This window comes from Lineus longissimus, chromosome 8 (assembly GCF_910592395.1).
Source record: "Lineus longissimus chromosome 8, tnLinLong1.2, whole genome shotgun sequence".
In the NCBI taxonomy this organism is placed as follows: Eukaryota; Metazoa; Nemertea; class Pilidiophora; order Heteronemertea; family Lineidae; genus Lineus; species Lineus longissimus.
Window position 1 is genome coordinate 2,490,742 of NC_088315.1, and position 17,166 is coordinate 2,507,907.

The following is a 17,166-nucleotide window of genomic DNA, read 5'->3' on the forward strand; positions in this document are numbered from 1 at the left end:
GAGGCGGTTGTCATGGGAAGCACTGATCATTGGGAAATAATATTGAGTTAGAAACCTCAGTCATCATGAAACACTGATCAATACCTTGACAATTTTCAATGCTGGTCACTTGGAAACACTGATCAACAGGGAACATTCTTCAAGATGAATCAATGTTCAATAAGGGTAACACTGACCCAGGGGGAAATGTCATGTTTCTCAGAACTCTGATAATGTACGAGATGATCATCCTCTTTCTCAGTCGCTGGCTGGGAGCTCAGTAATTTTGGTAACAAGTGTATGTGAAGGAGCTCTTATCAGTGACAAGGCCCCGTTAGGGGATCCTTGTCTGACTGCCGACTGTGACACTCACAGATCAAATAAATGAAATGAACAAACTTAACTAAAAACATATGAGTAAAATTCCTGTAGTCTTTATTAACATGCAATGTGAGCAGAAAACTATATCAAATATTCTTTATCAAATTGGCAATAGAATCTAAACACTAAAATTGCTTGAATTCTGTTAAGTGTTTTGGTCCTCAGTATTTCATATAAAATCTTAAAATATGTTCATATAATCTAACATGCACATCAAAACAAATCTAAAAATAGACATGATGAAAATATTGCTTAAAAGCACATTCACTGGAATTAGCATTGGTCCCATTCATTCTGTCACCTGAATATTTTTCCAACAGAGGCCTTGCAAATGACGTCATCACAGAGATAGATACCTTTTTTAACGTAAAATGTCCTTCATTCTTCCGGGTGGTGCACTTTTTTGCCAGCAAGGTCAAGGACACTGACTGATGTCAGATATGGATGTCCAAATGACGTCACTGCAAGGCTTCTATTGGTTATTTTACATTCCCCAGTTGGATGAATCCAACAAATATAGAAAACATCGACATTAGAAATATCTCAAAGTCAAATTTCACCCTTATTGACTGTGTCATTTCATATTTATCCATTGTTTTATTGTTCCATTATAGCTACAAAGATACATAACATAGCTAAAATGTAATACCACAGTTACGGTAAAAATAATTTGAAAATGTAACTTTTTATACAAAATTTTAAAACAGCTGATTATTGCCGAATCACAATAGCTCGTTGTCAAGAGTTTAAGAAAAATCATTCAAACATGCATAGATGAAGGAGTACAATCAAAATTGTACGAAAGAGTTGACCAGTATTTGAATACACCCCTTAAACAACCTGGCCTTGGACTCCTGCTAGGAACTTTGTGACCATGTCATAAACTTGTTAAAGTGATATGAGTGTTTCTGGTGTAAATTCCTTTCAGGATTATCAGAAATGTTAAAGAGCAAAGACAATGAAATTTTATATACAATGAGGCTCGTCGAAAAAGATATGTCCATAAAAAAACCCAATACAAAACATGTTACTTCTATACATTATACATTACACAGTCTCAATGCACATCTGTACCTTATCTTTATTATAGCAAATTAACCATTAATGATCTATCTACATGATATTGTTTTGTTCGAGCTGCCTAATATAATTACAAAGTGACCTTTCCAATATTGCTCTCCGTCTTATTCAAATAGAAGTCACCATTAGTTCACTCAATTTTCAGGAGATTTAAAGCACTTTGAATATCAGTCAACATGCTCATGATCCACCTCAAAATACTATATTCATCCATAATACCACAAGAGATGTCCCACATTTCTCCATATAAACGTCTTTAGATCAATAACCAACATGAAATCTTTATCATATTTCTGAATTCATGCAGTAAACTTTGACAGCGGTTTAGGCCCATCTAACAGAATATCTACACCTCTGTCAAGTCATCCACTACTCTGTACTGGTCACTGACGACAGGAGTTTTAAACGGACTGCACAAATGTATCGTCCATACAGTCATCACAAAGTTGGCCAGCCCAATGGAACCAGCTCCGGTTTCACTTCTCTCCGATCCATAGTCTTACCATCAAATTGCTCAAAAGCAAAAACTGTGTCAGCATGCACAGCTTTCAGTCAAGAAATAATCTGCATTGTGTTCACTAATACAAAATTGTAAAGTCATAATTGGCATCAGCAGCCAGCTGCAGTGATACACATCACCTACACAGACAAACCAGCAATTTACAGCAGTAAAACCAACATATCCATTTATATGTTTTCATGAAAGTTTATATACACCCATACGGAAACTTAGAAATCTTTAGAACTCTCTCAGCTCTGGGGTTTTACTTTGCAATCGTCCCGGAAGAACTTAAATGTATATTCAGTGTATGTGACTCCCACCTCACTCACAGGCTTGGAGCATACATCATCTTGCTGAAAGTAAAAAGAGGGTCACATTAACAAGGTAATGGCACTTCTCTTGGTGTGTGCAAAGTGACTAGATTAGAAGTAGTGCGGAGGGTGTGCCTCGGTCAATGCACCTGTGGAGTAATTGTATTCCTACTTTCATCACCCCGACCCACACAGGTAAAGCCCCCTCTTCTCATCATAATCGTCAACATCACTGGCAGCCTTTGCCATGTAGGCCCACTGACCCTATCGATCAGACCAGCAGGCTAATTGAAATTGGAAGCTGACCGGGCATCTGCAGTTTCCATACTTCAAATAAAATATTTTATACTTACCGCATTTTTATCAGCGACACGGAATTTGAACCAAATATGGAATGCATAACCTATGGGAAGATTCCATTTATGAATAGGGCCCTGGAAGCAGGAGAAGTGTACATCTCAGAGAGAACATCTCACAAATTGATAGCTGAAAACTTATGTTTGCTTGGAGACAACATCCAGTAAAAAGTGTCAAATACAAAGTGCGAAGATAGATTTTCCAAGAATGACACAACCTATAAATCAATGACACAGATGCAGCCTGATATGTTAGGTTTCAAAGCCCTAACCATGACTGGTATATACATGTAAAATCAACAAAGCACACACAATTCTTACCATCGTGGCCGTTTCTTCCACATCAGGAGCAGGCTCAGTTGAACTACAATCAATCTGCTTGCCAGATCCATGCCCGCAGAAAGTTATCATCAGCGCCAGCGGCGTCCTGAAAATATTGAAATCTTGCTTGAGCATCATTAGCCAAACTAGGAGGGGGATGGGTCACAGCCCATCTTATTGATATTGAAAGCAAATCGGAGTGAATATGAGGCAACAAGAGATACTAGTACTGTTGGTGGCCATCTCGTAATCACACTTTCAGCATTCTCCAAATTTCTTCGGTCCACTCATTTTGGGGTCACCAAATGAGAGCCATTACAAGGAGTATTGATCAAAGCTGAAGTCAGTAAACGGTCGGAGTATAGCGTTTGAATGGTTTTATACAAGCAGTACTCACGTGAATTCGACCTCGAGTTTCTCAACTGGTACATACTGGCTAACTCTGACGGAATAGGAGTAGTTTCCGTTATTGCATTTGTCTGTGCAATATTTTCTATCGATCGGAAAATCATCCCATTGATTGTTTCCTTTGATTGTGATAGTTTTAATGTCATATTCCCCTTCTGCAAATGAAGAAAAGACAACGGAGTGAGACACAACCTCAATAAAAACAGTCATCACAAAGCTCCTCAACAAGCTTGTCATCTGGGCAGCGCAAGTGTCTGATCCAAACCAAAATATAACATCACCAAGTCAGAAATTCAACCGAGATAGATGGCCTGACGTGATTTCGTTCGGTTTTTTACCTTTAGCTCCCCTGCGCCTCCGTTTTCTTCTGAATATCACGTTATGTTTTATGCTGATGTTGCTATGATTATTGCCAGGTGGAACATTCAAATGGCCATTGTTGTTAATCAATGGATGCGGTGGAGGTTTTGTCTGGAAATGGAAAGTACCAAATTAGATTCACTGAAATGCTCTGCACTGCAAAGGTTAATAGTGTTATAGTGGAATCTAAGGCTCACTGGAATTCAGGGGCAATCAAGCCCCGAGATTCACACATACAACGAATCCTAAGACAAGAACAGCAGCACTTGGTATATAGAGACGTTTATCATGATTATCCTGTTGTGGAATTCCACTTTCATCTGATCCCGTGACTTGTCTTGATCTTGATGTGACAGATTGATTGCAAGATTTGTCTCTAGCTTGAGGGACACCTGTTATGACCGATCTTTACTGTGATATAGTCTACAATTGAACACCAAGGACACCACATAAATATGCTCATGTTTTTAAAACGCATATAGCGGACACTTACCAAACTGCTAGGAAGTCGAGGTGGTCTTGGAGGCTTTTTCTTTCTTGCTGGATTTTCAAACTGAATTGGCTGTTCGTAATTATCAATTCGGACACGCATTGCATCTTCACCATGTACAATTTCTGGCATAAAAGTATTGTTTTTCCTATCTGCACTCGTCGGATAGTCTGTATAGAACAATGATAATAATATTTAGTTATAAAGTGCTTTTCTGTGGTATATTTAATGAAACGGCCAGGGGCCATTGTGCTCACCGTATAGATATTTGGTGCTTTGTAATTCATCCAGATTAAGAAACATTGTACATGTATAGTATATAGGTCAAACCAAAGTCGGTATGACATGTGATGTATCGTTGCTTGGAGTAAGTACCATAAGAATATCATCAAAAACAAGTCAATAATAAACGAGATATTGCACTTTTTACCTATTTTAGTTTTGGCCTCCTGGTGGCCGAGTTGAGTACCAGATCAGATCGAAATTCGGTGTCCGAGGTTACATGACGTAGGGAGTCATGTGTATCAAATTTCAAGTTCAAAGCTTTAGTGGTTAAGAAACGTGCCATAGTTACAATCAAACAACAAATTTACGCCATTTGACCTCTGTGACCTTGAAAAGCAGGTCAGATCAAAAACTCATATGATATGTGATGTATCCTTGCTAGGAGAACCTACCATAAAAATGTTATTGAAAACGAATCACTAAAAATAAGCAAGATATTGCACTTCTTACTTTTTCCATTATGGCCCCCTGGTGGCCGAATAAAGAATCAGATCGAGCCAAAATTTGGCATCAGAGGTTATCTGATGTAGGGGGTTATATGCACCAAGTTTCAAGTTCATAGCTTTACTGGTTAAGAAACGTGCCATAGTTTACACTCTAACGGCCAATTTACGCCATATGACCTCTGTGACCTTGAAAAGTAGGTCAAATTGAAAACTCGTAAGATATGTGATGTATTCTTCCTAAGGTACCTACCATAAAAATTTTATCGAAAACAAGTCACTTATAAGCGAGATATCACACTTTTTAGATTTCCACTTTTGGCCCCCTGGTGGCAAAGTTGAGAATCAGATCAAACTGAAATTCAGCACCAGAGGCTATGTGATATAGGGGGTTATATGTACCAAGTTTCAAGTTCATAGCTTTAGTGGTTAAGAAACGTGCCATAGTTTACACTCTAACGGCCAATTTACGCCATATGACCTCTGTGACCTTGAAAAGTAGGTCAAATTGAAAACCCGTAAGATATGTGATGTATTCTTCCTAAGGGTACCTACCATAAAAATTTTATCGAAAACAAGTCACTTATGAGCGAGATATCACACTTTTTAGATTTCCACTTTTGGCCCCCTGGTGGCAAAGTTGAGAATCAGATCAAACTGAAATTCAGCACCAGAGGCTATGTGATATAGGGGGTTATATGTACCAAGTTTCAAGTTCATAGCTTTAGTGGTTAAGAAACGTGCCATAGTTTACACTCTAACGGCCAATTTACGCCATATGACCTCTGTGACCTTGAAAAGTAGGTCAAATTAAAAACCCGTATGATATAAGATGTATATTTGCTATGAGTACCTACAACAAAAGTTTCATCGAAAACAAGTCACTAATAAGCGAGATATCACACTTTTTAGATATCCACATTTGGCCCCCTGGTGGCCAAGTAGAGAATCAGATCGGACAGAAATTTAGTGTCACGGGTCATCTGACCTAGGGGGTCATGTGTACAAAGTTTTAAGTTCATAGGCCTAGCGGTTAAGAAACGTGCCACTGTTTTTTAACTAGGATACGACGGACGACGACGACGATGACGACGACGACGGACGACGACGGACGACGGACACTGCGGTATTGTATAGACTCCCCTACGGTGAGCCAAAAAGATTGGTAAATGGGAAAACGCTGAAATGAGTACTCACAATAAGGCATTTTTCCTTCAGTGTTTCCAATGCTTCTGCAGCACATTTTTTCGCACTCATTAGTAAGGCAACGTTTAGGGGTGAGCTCGACTGGCACCGGTCTGGCTGTGACTGGCACAAGGGATGGTATCGTAGGTGCTGAAGTGGTTGCCTTGGACGCAGGCACCGGAATATATTCAGTTGGAGCTGCAAAGAAAAAGGGAACAAATTAAAATCCATGAAATCATAATTCATACAACTGAAGCCAAAAATTGAGTGTTGATACAAATGTATCATAGCCATGACTTGATGATGTTCCCAGACCCCTGAGTAAGTGAGTCAGAACACTGTACTATCAATATACATACCAGTTTGTTGAGTTATGAATGGCTTGCCATCGGCAGCTGTAGCAACTCCAGCTGTTTTGGTGGTTGTCGAGGGTACGGCTGAAACTCGAGGTGTCGTCCTGAAAACAAATGTCGTTGTGTTAATAACGTAGAGAGGCTTCGAGTTTACTTTAACCTAAATAACAACATTACAAAATCTACCACAGAGTTTGTGATCGTCTGTAAATATTGCAACTCTCCTTGCAAAATCTTTCCGAATAACTAAAATTTTTCTAATGAAGACGGTGCTTACCCGATTATCACAGGTCCGGAGGTGGCAGAAATGGTAGCCATTGAACCACTTCCCTCATTTTTCTCAAGGATGTAAAGGGTTACCATGGCAATGAGACTGAAAAACAAAACAGCAGTTCAATAGATACGATTGGTGGATATACCAAACTTCTTCAAAATTTCGTGAAAAGCAAATTTACCGATGGACATGCGAATTACTCAGCTTCTGATTTTGATAGTGCTTGATTTTTTTTCACCACAACATGAATGTGCACACCTTATAATAAGCAAAGGGTGACTCTGTATCAAAAAGGAACAAAACAGTACAGTGGAACCTCCTTTAACAGACACCACTCCTGTTCTTCTGCACTTGATCTTTTGGATTTGATAAACTTACCAAAATGCCATGACAAGAACAAGGACGATAATGGCAATCTGTATGAACCGGTTACTGCAGATACCATCTTCTGGTGGTGGGGGTGTGGGTCGGTGACGTTGCTTCACAGACTCTTTTGATGGTAGGTAGCGACTTCTGCAACAACAAAAATATGCGTATGAGCTTTTATTCGCATCTCACAATCCGTTGTATCTGGGAATTGTTGCCCCTTTTTGGAAAAAACCCATCTCTATTGTTCAATGATGTATACCATACATGGCTACGCAAACAGATGATCATTGAGTTAGATCTTACAAACAGAATAATCATTATTTTGTTCTTCACACACTTATTTGTTAGGACGTTATATCTTATCACACTGGTACTCGAACTCTAAAATACAGCACAGCATAAGATCAATGATAGGTTGTACATTGAGACTAATAGTGATGCTATATAACTCTTACCCCATAGTTATACTACTAGAGAATGACTTCCCACTACCAGTTGACTTCAAGCTATCTAACCTCTTCAGCTTGGACAACTTCTTATTGACCCGTTCCAACTCGTCAATCCTATTCTCAAGGTTGTCGGTCAGTTTACACAACTCCTTCACTGCACCAACGTTTTCCATGTAGATTCGATCCTAAAACAGAAGAGTCAGCACTTATTAGGAGTGTCGTGTTTTTGCCCGAACGACTGAAGTCAACTTCCATCGGAGCATGATCAGAAAATACCCTCTGGTGCTAACAAACTGTTACAACCACACAATAGGAGAAAAGTCAACTGAATGACTGATTTTCAAGTATGGGATTGAAATTCCCTGCCAGCGAAATGAACTTACCTTATTCACCACTAAGAATTTTTCAATCGTGTCTCCGTTTGAGAGTATGACATCTCCTGTTTCTGTCACAGCATCAGGGAGAACCTCTCTCAACTCCTGGGCAAGAACACCAGTGTCTTCCAACTCATCCTCTGACAGACCTGAACATAGAAATACATACAGTGTTGACCCTTTATGGCAAATTTTGGTGCTTCTCTTTCAGGCCTGTTACACTTTATATAAGCCTTCAGTGTAGGTGCCTCTCCCTACAGGGGGCCTCACTATTACTCAAAAAAGACCAGTCGCTGGGTGACTTATTTGTTTCAAGTGCAGTTGGACGTTTGATGGTCAGGCACTCTAGTATTCTGACATGGCTGCATGGTTTTATGAATGAATGTCAGCTTTAAACAAATAGTTCTTTACTAACCTGCTTGTTCAGCATAATCCCTGTTATATAAATACTTGTATATCTTCATTCTCTGAACATGCTCCAACTGCTCCCTTGAGTCCATCTCAGTGATATTTTCCTTTGCTCTGATATCTGATGGCTGCACGAGATGTCCCGTCATTTTGATATTTCCATGGACAGCCAATGCTTCTTCTGGGTTGTCTGTGTTGATGCCAACACGGCCCTGGAAGAGAATACCAACATTAGACACTTTGAGAGTTTTCCAATCAAGGACCGGACAACCACCTGTCTCCCTGCTACTACAAAAGAGGAGATACAGGTGGTTTGGCCAACCAGACTTTCCAGGGCAGTATTAGTATGGGTCCGAGCAACTTGGCTAATGAAAGAGAGGGAGATGCCTGATAAGGTACTCATTTTTACAGTATGGAGAAAACCAAGCTTCTTACAATAAGATAAAAACAGCTGTGGGTACTCTCGACTGCTTGAGTTAATGAAGTCTGTTGGTGAAAATGTTTAAGTTAACTCCTAAACTTATTGGGGACCTTGGGGTAAAGGCACAACGTACCATACGATAGACGACATCTCCATTCTGGCCCTTCTGCCATGGGTACTCCATATCGCTGTCAAACTGTCCCGGGTTCGACGCCCTGACGATTATCTTCTCCGAAACCATTGATGATATAAGATGATTGGTGTCGCCACAGTGCGCACGTAGCTCCACGGCCAGCATGAAGTACCGTTGATCAGGATTCGGTTTACCTTTCTTCCGCATATTGTTTGTCGTCGTCTCACTGAAGTGTAACCGTCCAACAGTTACTTTTGTGACCTGGTCAGCAGGTAGGTCCACCAGGACGGGATAAAATGGCTTCTTACTTCGGTCGGCTTGCGACTGTTCTACTTTTATTTTTGAAGATGGCGAGTCAGCTTTGATTCCGTGAAAATGGACGTAGAAATTATCAATTTTCATGCAACCGTCTGGCGTCTGCACAAACTGTGGTTCACCGGAGACCTGAATGCTGACAGTCACTTGGAAATGATTCTTCTTCTGGCAGACAAACGATTCATCCACTGTGGAGAAGTTAAATCCTTTGTCAGCGGACACATGGTACACTGGTGCTGGCCTGGAAAGTATAAGTTGAAGGAACTTTACAGTAATCGACTTCAAAAGAAATACAATTCTAATAGAAAGACTCATTATTCTGATTGGAACACTAAAAATTCTGACAGGAACACTCACACTTCTTGATACTTAAACTTCTGGTAGAAAGCTAGTCGTGACAGATAGTTCTGATAGAAACACTTACAATTCTGACAGATTTCCATCCAGAAGTGTCATATACTTCATATGATGAAACGGCTGGAATTTGATCAATTGATAGTTCACATCGAGATGTCCCAACTCGCTCTGAAGATCTAACATCTCCTGCAGTGCCAGTGTCTCATCGCCACACGACGGGAGTGTCCCAGGCTCCTGTTTGATAGGCTCTTTCTTCAAAAGGTCCGCCAAATTCGTCACATTCAGTGAAGCCGGATTGACCGATGCTTGTGGTGATATTGAATGTTTGCGTTTTTTGTGCAGATGGCTGTTTTTGAATGATCTGCAGTGGAAAATCAAAAATTGTAGAAACTCGATATAACAGTAAAGGTGTCCGACAGTGGCTCAATAGTTTGGGGGACTGTTTCGAGATCCGAAGGTCGTGGGTTTGCGGCCTCGGCCCGTGACTCTCAGTGTACTCTCAACTGGCCTATACTGTGACTTCAACTAATACAGCTTAATGATGGGCTTCATCAATCAACAGAGGCAGCAGCGTTCTTTAACAAGAGGATACAATACAATGAAAACATCATCAAACCTGTATACTTACTCCCCTGAGTGTGCTGTTGCCCCTGGCAACATTCGAGTATTTATCTGAGGTGCCTGTCCTGGTTGCGGTGCCTTCGTCTTATTGCGTCGACTCTGTGACGGATGTGGTGACATCTGGCTAGAGTTTGGTGAAACTCGCATCGGTGTTTGTTGTGGTGACGGAATCTCATGAGGTGAAGGGGCTTGCAGTGGAAACATCTCGCTACTGCCGTAACCTGGGGGCAGACTCTGACTGGCGGTCAAGATCTGCTTGGCCAAGTGATTTCCATGTTGTTGTTGGTTGGGCATGTAGTCGTCATGGAAACCATTGTTGATGTTCGTCACCACAGAGGGGAGGTTTCCGTGACCATTCATCTGGCCTGTGTCTGGAACTAGAAGAAGTTTCGAAAGTAAGAGGCGGCATTGGCAGAGTGGTAAGAGGCTTTGATAAGTCCTGAAGCAGAGAAGACAGGACTAGGTAAACACAGAGCACTGCAGCAGTGACTGCAAACGTAGGACTTCATATGAACATGTAAACGATATCTGATGACAGGATACATTGAACTAAAAGTGCATCCCTTGAAAAGGGGCACTGAGTCAAGCCTGGCGAACCTGAAAAACCAGGGCATTTCTGCCACCAAGAAGTGACCACGTTGGCTGGTCTGGAATGCTACATCATCCCAAAAGTCAAACTTCAACACACACATTCGCATGAAAGGAAGAAAGCGATTACAGGAGATGAAGTAGGAGACCATGAAACAGAAGTCTCAAAAGCAGAACACTTCACCTTGAGTGGTCCCATTCTGCAAAAAAAACATCGGAAGCATCACAAAACTAAATTTCGAGGAAATCAAGATAAATCTCAATGAGTAAAGATGTCAAACTCGGAAGATCTCGACTTCCTACTCCAAACTGACTCTAACCAAACCACTTGAAACTTTATACAATTCTGATGCAGGATTTCATTGGCTCAGCATCAACTATGCAATTCTGATATGAAAGGCGTCACCTCGTGCAGTATTTTAGGAGGACAATACTTAATCACCCACTTAAAAGGCTATGATGTCAGCAACTTTCAGGACTTATCATTTAATTTGGCTGAAACTTCAGCAAGTCATGTTTCCTTATTGTTCACTTATCGAAAATGATCATGAAAGTAGAGCATGCATGAATGACATGGCTGATGAAGACTCATCAAAGATTTTTCAGCAGAAACATGTCCAAAATTCTACCAACTCCAGACAAGCAAATACCATAGTTTGTTTTGGGCACGAAGCGATAGTCAGTCACACAATCAGAATCATGGTTTGTAAACAGACACTTTATTTATGATTGTGAACTTTCAAATGATTTTCTTATTTCAGATTTTGATAGGTGATCTGGGTCAATTGGAGGCATTTGACGTCATTGATGAAATAAATCAAAGAGCACAAGTTATTTAGTGCAAAATATTGTATTGAAACAGTAGTCGCACGCAGAGAAATTGTTTTTAAAAAGTTATCTTTCACTTGAGATGATATTTGAACAATTGACAACTTTTCTAAGAAGTTCACCCCGTTTGCAAATTGGCTCCACACACTCAACCCACTGATCAATGTGCCTGTAATTTTTAGCTGAAGGTCTGGCCAACAGTGTGACCTCGATATAACACTTAATCACTTGACCTCGTTAAACATTACATCATCGCTAGCAATACATTTCCACCACAGGCCAATAATATTCCCCATATTAGTCATGAGATAACATGGTCAAATATCAACTCAATTACCGTAGAGAAATTGAAATGATATGATCAGATGACACCAAACATATTAAAATATATAGCAATTTGATTAGTGCCAATGATTACTCTCGATATCATACTTAAAGCCCTCTAATGGACAATTCCAGCTCGAGTAGAACCTCTAGTACCGGTAGCTATTTCCCCAATGACACTCACTTCAGTTGTATACCAACCACTTAACCCAGAGTGCTTGTTTCCTGACCTAACTTAATATGATTCCTTTCATCACACGACTATTAAAACAAATCTGTGTTGCAATCGTTCTCTGCAACTGCCTTCATTGAAACAGACTAACTTGGTTCAAACACTGTTGGTGTTGAGTGTCATGAGACATCGAAATTAACAGTGGATCTCGCGAGATGTGATTGGTTTTGCTGTGGTCTTTTCACCTTGTTTGTCATTTTTCTGGTATTCAAATCAACTTCCTCAAGAGCCCTGAAAATCCACACCAGTGACTGCTGAGGTATAGCGCGTAAGATACTGAGAGTATGCAACTCATTCCAGACCTCCAAAAATGCCGCCAATCTCACTTTCTTACCTGACTTGGAGTGGTCTGATGGAGGAGAATACGGTTCTGAGGAGGAGTCTGTATCCGGTGGACTATCAGGCAAGGACCTGCAAACAAGCATAACATATCAATTACACAATCTCTACAAAATACGATGAATGACTGAGCGATCGGCACAGATCCTCAAGGGCAAATGTTGGGGTAGAAAAGAATCAAATTTGGCTGGCATTGTTCGCGGTTTTCGTGTTAGACTTACGGAGAAATAAACGCTTGGTTTCTATATTGCATGGCATGACTTCCACGGTTGTTTATGTCGCTATCTCCATGTTGTTGGAATACACTGGTGGGATAGTCTGGCGGCGCTACCTTGTGGCTGGCTGGTGAACTACCTAAGCCAGAGGAGATCACATCATCTGGGAATAACCTGAAGGAGGATTTCTAAAGACTTTGAAAGAAATTTCACAGTCACACTTTTTATTCCTCGCACCAAATGATACTGCAGCACTCAAAAATGAACTGATTCATACTCATATAGCTCTGACAGTGGAATCTTCTGGACATATCTAATGGTAATCTCAAGGTGATCTAATGCCTGTAATGGTGATAAACTTTTTTACAGTCCAACTTACAATGAGTTGGGATCCTGTGTGTTCATATACTCAGCAAATAACTCAAGGGCTCCATTGTCGACACCACCCTCTGTAATAATGAGACAAAAACAATATAGATTAGATTAGAAACTATTGCTAAAACATGTAAAAGAAACAAATGCTGCTTTTTAAAACTTTGCAGCACAACTTGCATGCTGTTGATTCACTAAACACAAGGCCTGCAGCACAGCCAGATCACTGACGTCCAAGTACAGTTCTGTCAAAAGAAACATTGCTTCCAATGCAAAACTTGGTAGGTTTAGCACCTATTTCATCCTTATGGTCGGAGGGCAGGTCGCCAATCAGTTCCAGTTACTTACGATCCACTGCTTCTTCCTCCAGGGCCAAACTTATAGCTGATGAGAATTTTGCATCATCGCTATATATTGGCTCAATATCATAGAGTAAGTCAAAGTCCATTGTTTAAGCTTATCCAATCACGTTACTGTTCCCAAAACCTCTTCATCATGAAAGCTGATTCATCTCTATTACCAGGAATAAGCCATATTTAGAAGACACAACGTCAACATTCTGTTTTAGGACAATTATGACTTAAAGGGTCAGTTCTCTAATAGTGAAATAGTGATATCTTCTGAGTGATGGCGGTCAGAAATTCTCAGCAACAGAATCCGCGTTAGAGTGTACAGATGTAAGGCCAGGTGGATGAACTGATCAATCTGACCTGATTACTTGGTCAAACAACTGTGATTTGTGGAGAAAACAACTGCACTATTAGAATTTCCAACAGCCACCACAAACATTTTCTTCTACAGCTCTTCCTTTAACTCAATCAAACTCAGGAATTTCTTCCCAGAAACCTCTCACAGGAACAATCTGATTACCGAGCTCTACTTTTTGACAACATGACCACCAAACGCAAACAGGAAGGGTCTCATGAGTATGTAACAGACCGTAACTGGATACAACTCCTTCACCATCAACAAAATCACTCTTCAGCCAAAGAAACAATCATGACCCCGACATTTCCAAGACAACTTCCTTCTCTAAAGACTTGATACTACATCTCCGCAAGGCACCATCAGAGCTGGTGATTTTGGGGGCTGAGAACTGTTAGTCCTTCATAGATAGATAGGCAATAACGAGATAAGTATCCACAAGTGTTTACATCTCAAGACACTCTACATTCAGAGCAGAATATCTAGCTGGTCTGAACAGTTCACCTGTGACCTTTGGCAAGTCACTTAGCCATCCTTTTGCAAAACATGTAAACTCAGGCATGGCTGCAAATAGTGGAACAGATGTTAATTTCATAAAGCATCCCTCGACCTATCCAAAGCCCTTATTCGATGTAAGTGTTGATAGCAAATCTTCCCCTTTTTGAAATGTCCTGAGGAATATGATAGGCAAGACACCTCGTACATCATATCCTAATTGCGCAATAACCAAGTTTCCACACACCCAGCATGACGAAGAGCGCACATTCTGTGCTACATTGATGAAATAAGATGTGCAGACATTGGACGAGCCAAACCTCCAGCCAACAATTTCAACACAACATCCCGTCAAGAACAAGTTGCAAGTTGCAGGACAATCATGAAAATGTTGAAATATGAATCCAGATGATTCCAAGAAATCACGAGACAGAGAAATCTCCTCTAACCTGCAAAGAACACACACTTGGAATGCCGTTGGAGATATACATGGTAGACCAGTACTGCCTGGCACCTATAATGTTATAGATAACTTTTAAGAAAATGTACTTTCGAACTACAACAAAATGTTACACGATTAAAATATGGTTATTATGAAAACACTACAAGCTCGACTGATTGATGATTTTTTTCCTCCTCAACTGATACTATGAGTGACACCATTGACTACACTGCCTGGATTTGGTGGACGGCACTGACAAGTACTGAAGTCCCTACTCTGGCATATTGTATGGACTTTATGCCATATATGTAACTAACAATACATTGACATTATCCCATAGGCCTTATATAGGCCTACACAAATGCCGTACAGTGATTGTTAGCTTTTCATTCTTAAAGCGCTCCACCAATGAGCAATTTCCATTGCTGGAACCTGCAAGGATAATTTACTTGATTCAGATTTTGAAACAAGACTGAAACTGAAAGAAACTTTGATTTCAAATAGGCCTTCTGTAGCATTGAAAACACTGATTGGTCGAAGAAGTCCTTTGTCCAAATGAGATCAAATTCTGTAAAACAAATCCAAGAAATGGAGCTTTTTGGACGGATCAGTCAGAGCACTTTCTCATGGCTTCGTCCAGAAAACAGACCTAACCTGGACCTGGTCTAGAGGGGCATATGGAAATAATCAAATATGCTAATTATCATAAATGATCATGATGACACCGCTACTGTTGGTAGTTCAGTTTCAGTTCTTAATTGCGTCCCAAGATGGCAACAGCAGTCAACACTGTACTAAATATTTAAGTTCTCGACACAATTCAGAGTCAACCATCCATGAAAAGACGTCAGTGTGATGGTTCAGAGACTTCTTTCATGTCGGTACGAAAACACACTTCCTTTAGGCTCTTTGAAAATAGGCCCTTGTCTGACGAAGTACACCAATAATGGTGTGCCGGGAGTGATTTTGTTTGTATTTGAACAGATCGGTCAATCTTCGTCACTTGGCTATTTTTAACAGTCCCTTCACAATAACTTTGTACAAGCAAGCCATTCTGGTGGGAGAGTGTCTTCAAAATACCAAAACCGCAAACAATTTAAAATACTTCAATAGGCTTTTTTTAAAGCTACGTAAAAAAAGCCTTGACCAAAGACCAGTGACAGACTACAAAACCATTTGACAGGTCAAAGTGCAAATTCAGGGCATGTGCCTTTTCTGCCAAAAACGTTTTCTTTTCATCTTCCTGGTTACCATTCTTTGAATCAAAGGTCTCTAACTTCTGTGTAACTGCTAGTCCCAAACCGTAATTATTGCCCATGGGCAACATTGGATCTACACTGGTAACAGCCAGGGCAGCAGTTTCTATACTGGGCAACACTGGATCTATACTATAAAAGCTATGGCACCAGTTTCCATATTGGGAACCACTGGACAGCTAACAGCTATGGCACCAGTTTCCATATTGGGAACCACTGGACAGCTAACAGCTATGGCACCAGTTTCCACACTCAGGCAAACCTGGACCTATCACCTATACTATATTATAAGAGCTATGGCACCAGTTTCCGTACTGGGGACCACTGGATCAATACTGTGCAAAAGCACCACTCATCCACTGTTTTCCAATTGATCCCGATCTGGCGTTACCAAGAGTGGAACCAGTGGTATCTTAACAAAGCACTAGAGTTCCACACTGGATATGCCGAGCCAGGGGACCACACTATCAACCACTGGCACTGGTCGACTCACAACTGGATCTACACTGCCACTGGGCCACTGCCAGGGCCAGGGGCAGCCAGTACAGTATAGTATAGCACGCTGGGAAACAGAACACAAACATGCAGAAAAGCACGTGGAACTGACAATACCTACGTCGAGTCACTGAAAGGATTAACAAGGGATCAACAGAAATGCACAAGCAGTAAAAATGTACGTGTACAATGTATACGCTTATGCGTACATAAAGACAACTACGAAAAAAAGAAAACTTTCGGATAAAAACCACTTGTTTTAGAAGTAAGAAACTCACCAATTAGGCCATTCAAGGCCTGCAGTACTTGCTCATCGCCTAACCCTTCCATCTATTCCTACTTTACTATCCATCCTCGTTTAGAAGACATGTTTGTTTTGAGAGAGGAAAATTTGGACACAAACAATTTTGGGGCTGGCCTCTTTCTAGGTCAAGGCCATGCGGTGGGCATGTATAAAAAGCAATCAAGTGGAGCACCTCACATAGTTACACGACGAGGCGACAGGCGGCGGCGTCGGAGCCAGCTGACGAAGTCTTCATCTCAAGAGGGTTGTGACTTTGTCTTCATCGGAGTGATTAGGTCTTTTGAAAAGAAGACTCGTTCCTCAATGGTTCTCGAAGATGAAAATTGATTTTAATCTTTTTGTTCAGAGGGAATGATCCTCTTGTGGCCCTAGAAGATTCAACACTGTTTCAATTTC

General features: G+C 40.7%; 1 protein-coding gene across 3 annotated transcripts; it reads right to left on the reverse strand.

Annotated features, from left to right (window-relative positions):
- Nucleotides 1-391: 391 nt before the first annotated feature.
- On the reverse strand, nucleotides 392-16,895 carry LOC135492059 (myelin regulatory factor-like protein). 3 transcript variants are annotated; one of them, XM_064778195.1, is made up of 21 exons: nucleotides 14,723-15,006; nucleotides 13,422-13,586; nucleotides 13,081-13,150; nucleotides 12,708-12,875; nucleotides 12,482-12,558; nucleotides 10,183-10,552; nucleotides 9,622-9,915; nucleotides 8,883-9,438; nucleotides 8,336-8,540; nucleotides 7,930-8,069; nucleotides 7,553-7,731; nucleotides 7,107-7,241; nucleotides 6,732-6,827; nucleotides 6,461-6,558; nucleotides 6,114-6,299; nucleotides 4,192-4,358; nucleotides 3,677-3,809; nucleotides 3,328-3,493; nucleotides 2,931-3,036; nucleotides 2,607-2,687; nucleotides 392-2,295 (listed from the first exon to the last, which is right to left on the reverse strand). In XM_064778195.1, the coding sequence occupies exons 2-21, from the start codon at nucleotides 13,519-13,521 to the stop codon at nucleotides 2,191-2,193; spliced, it is 3,432 nt and encodes a 1,143-aa protein (XP_064634265.1). In that variant the 5' UTR covers nucleotides 13,522-13,586; nucleotides 14,723-15,006; the 3' UTR covers nucleotides 392-2,190. The 3 variants fall into 3 exon arrangements, with proteins under 3 accessions (XP_064634265.1, XP_064634264.1, XP_064634266.1); XM_064778194.1 differs by having other exon boundaries at nucleotides 14,594-15,006; XM_064778196.1 differs by lacking the exons at nucleotides 13,422-13,586; nucleotides 14,723-15,006 and adding an exon at nucleotides 16,745-16,895.
- Nucleotides 16,896-17,166: the final 271 nt, after the last annotated feature.

Coding starts and splice junctions, on each gene's coding strand:
- LOC135492059 (XM_064778195.1), bottom strand. CDS start 13,521: ATGGACTTTGACTTACTCTATGATATTGAGCCAATATATAGCGATGAT. Junction 6,559..6,731: donor TCCGGACCTGTGATAATCGG/GTAAGCACCGTC, acceptor ATTTGTTTTCAG/GACGACACCTCGAGTTTCAG. Junction 3,810..4,191: donor CTCGACTTCCTAGCAGTTTG/GTAAGTGTCCGC, acceptor TTCCATTTCCAG/ACAAAACCTCCACCGCATCC.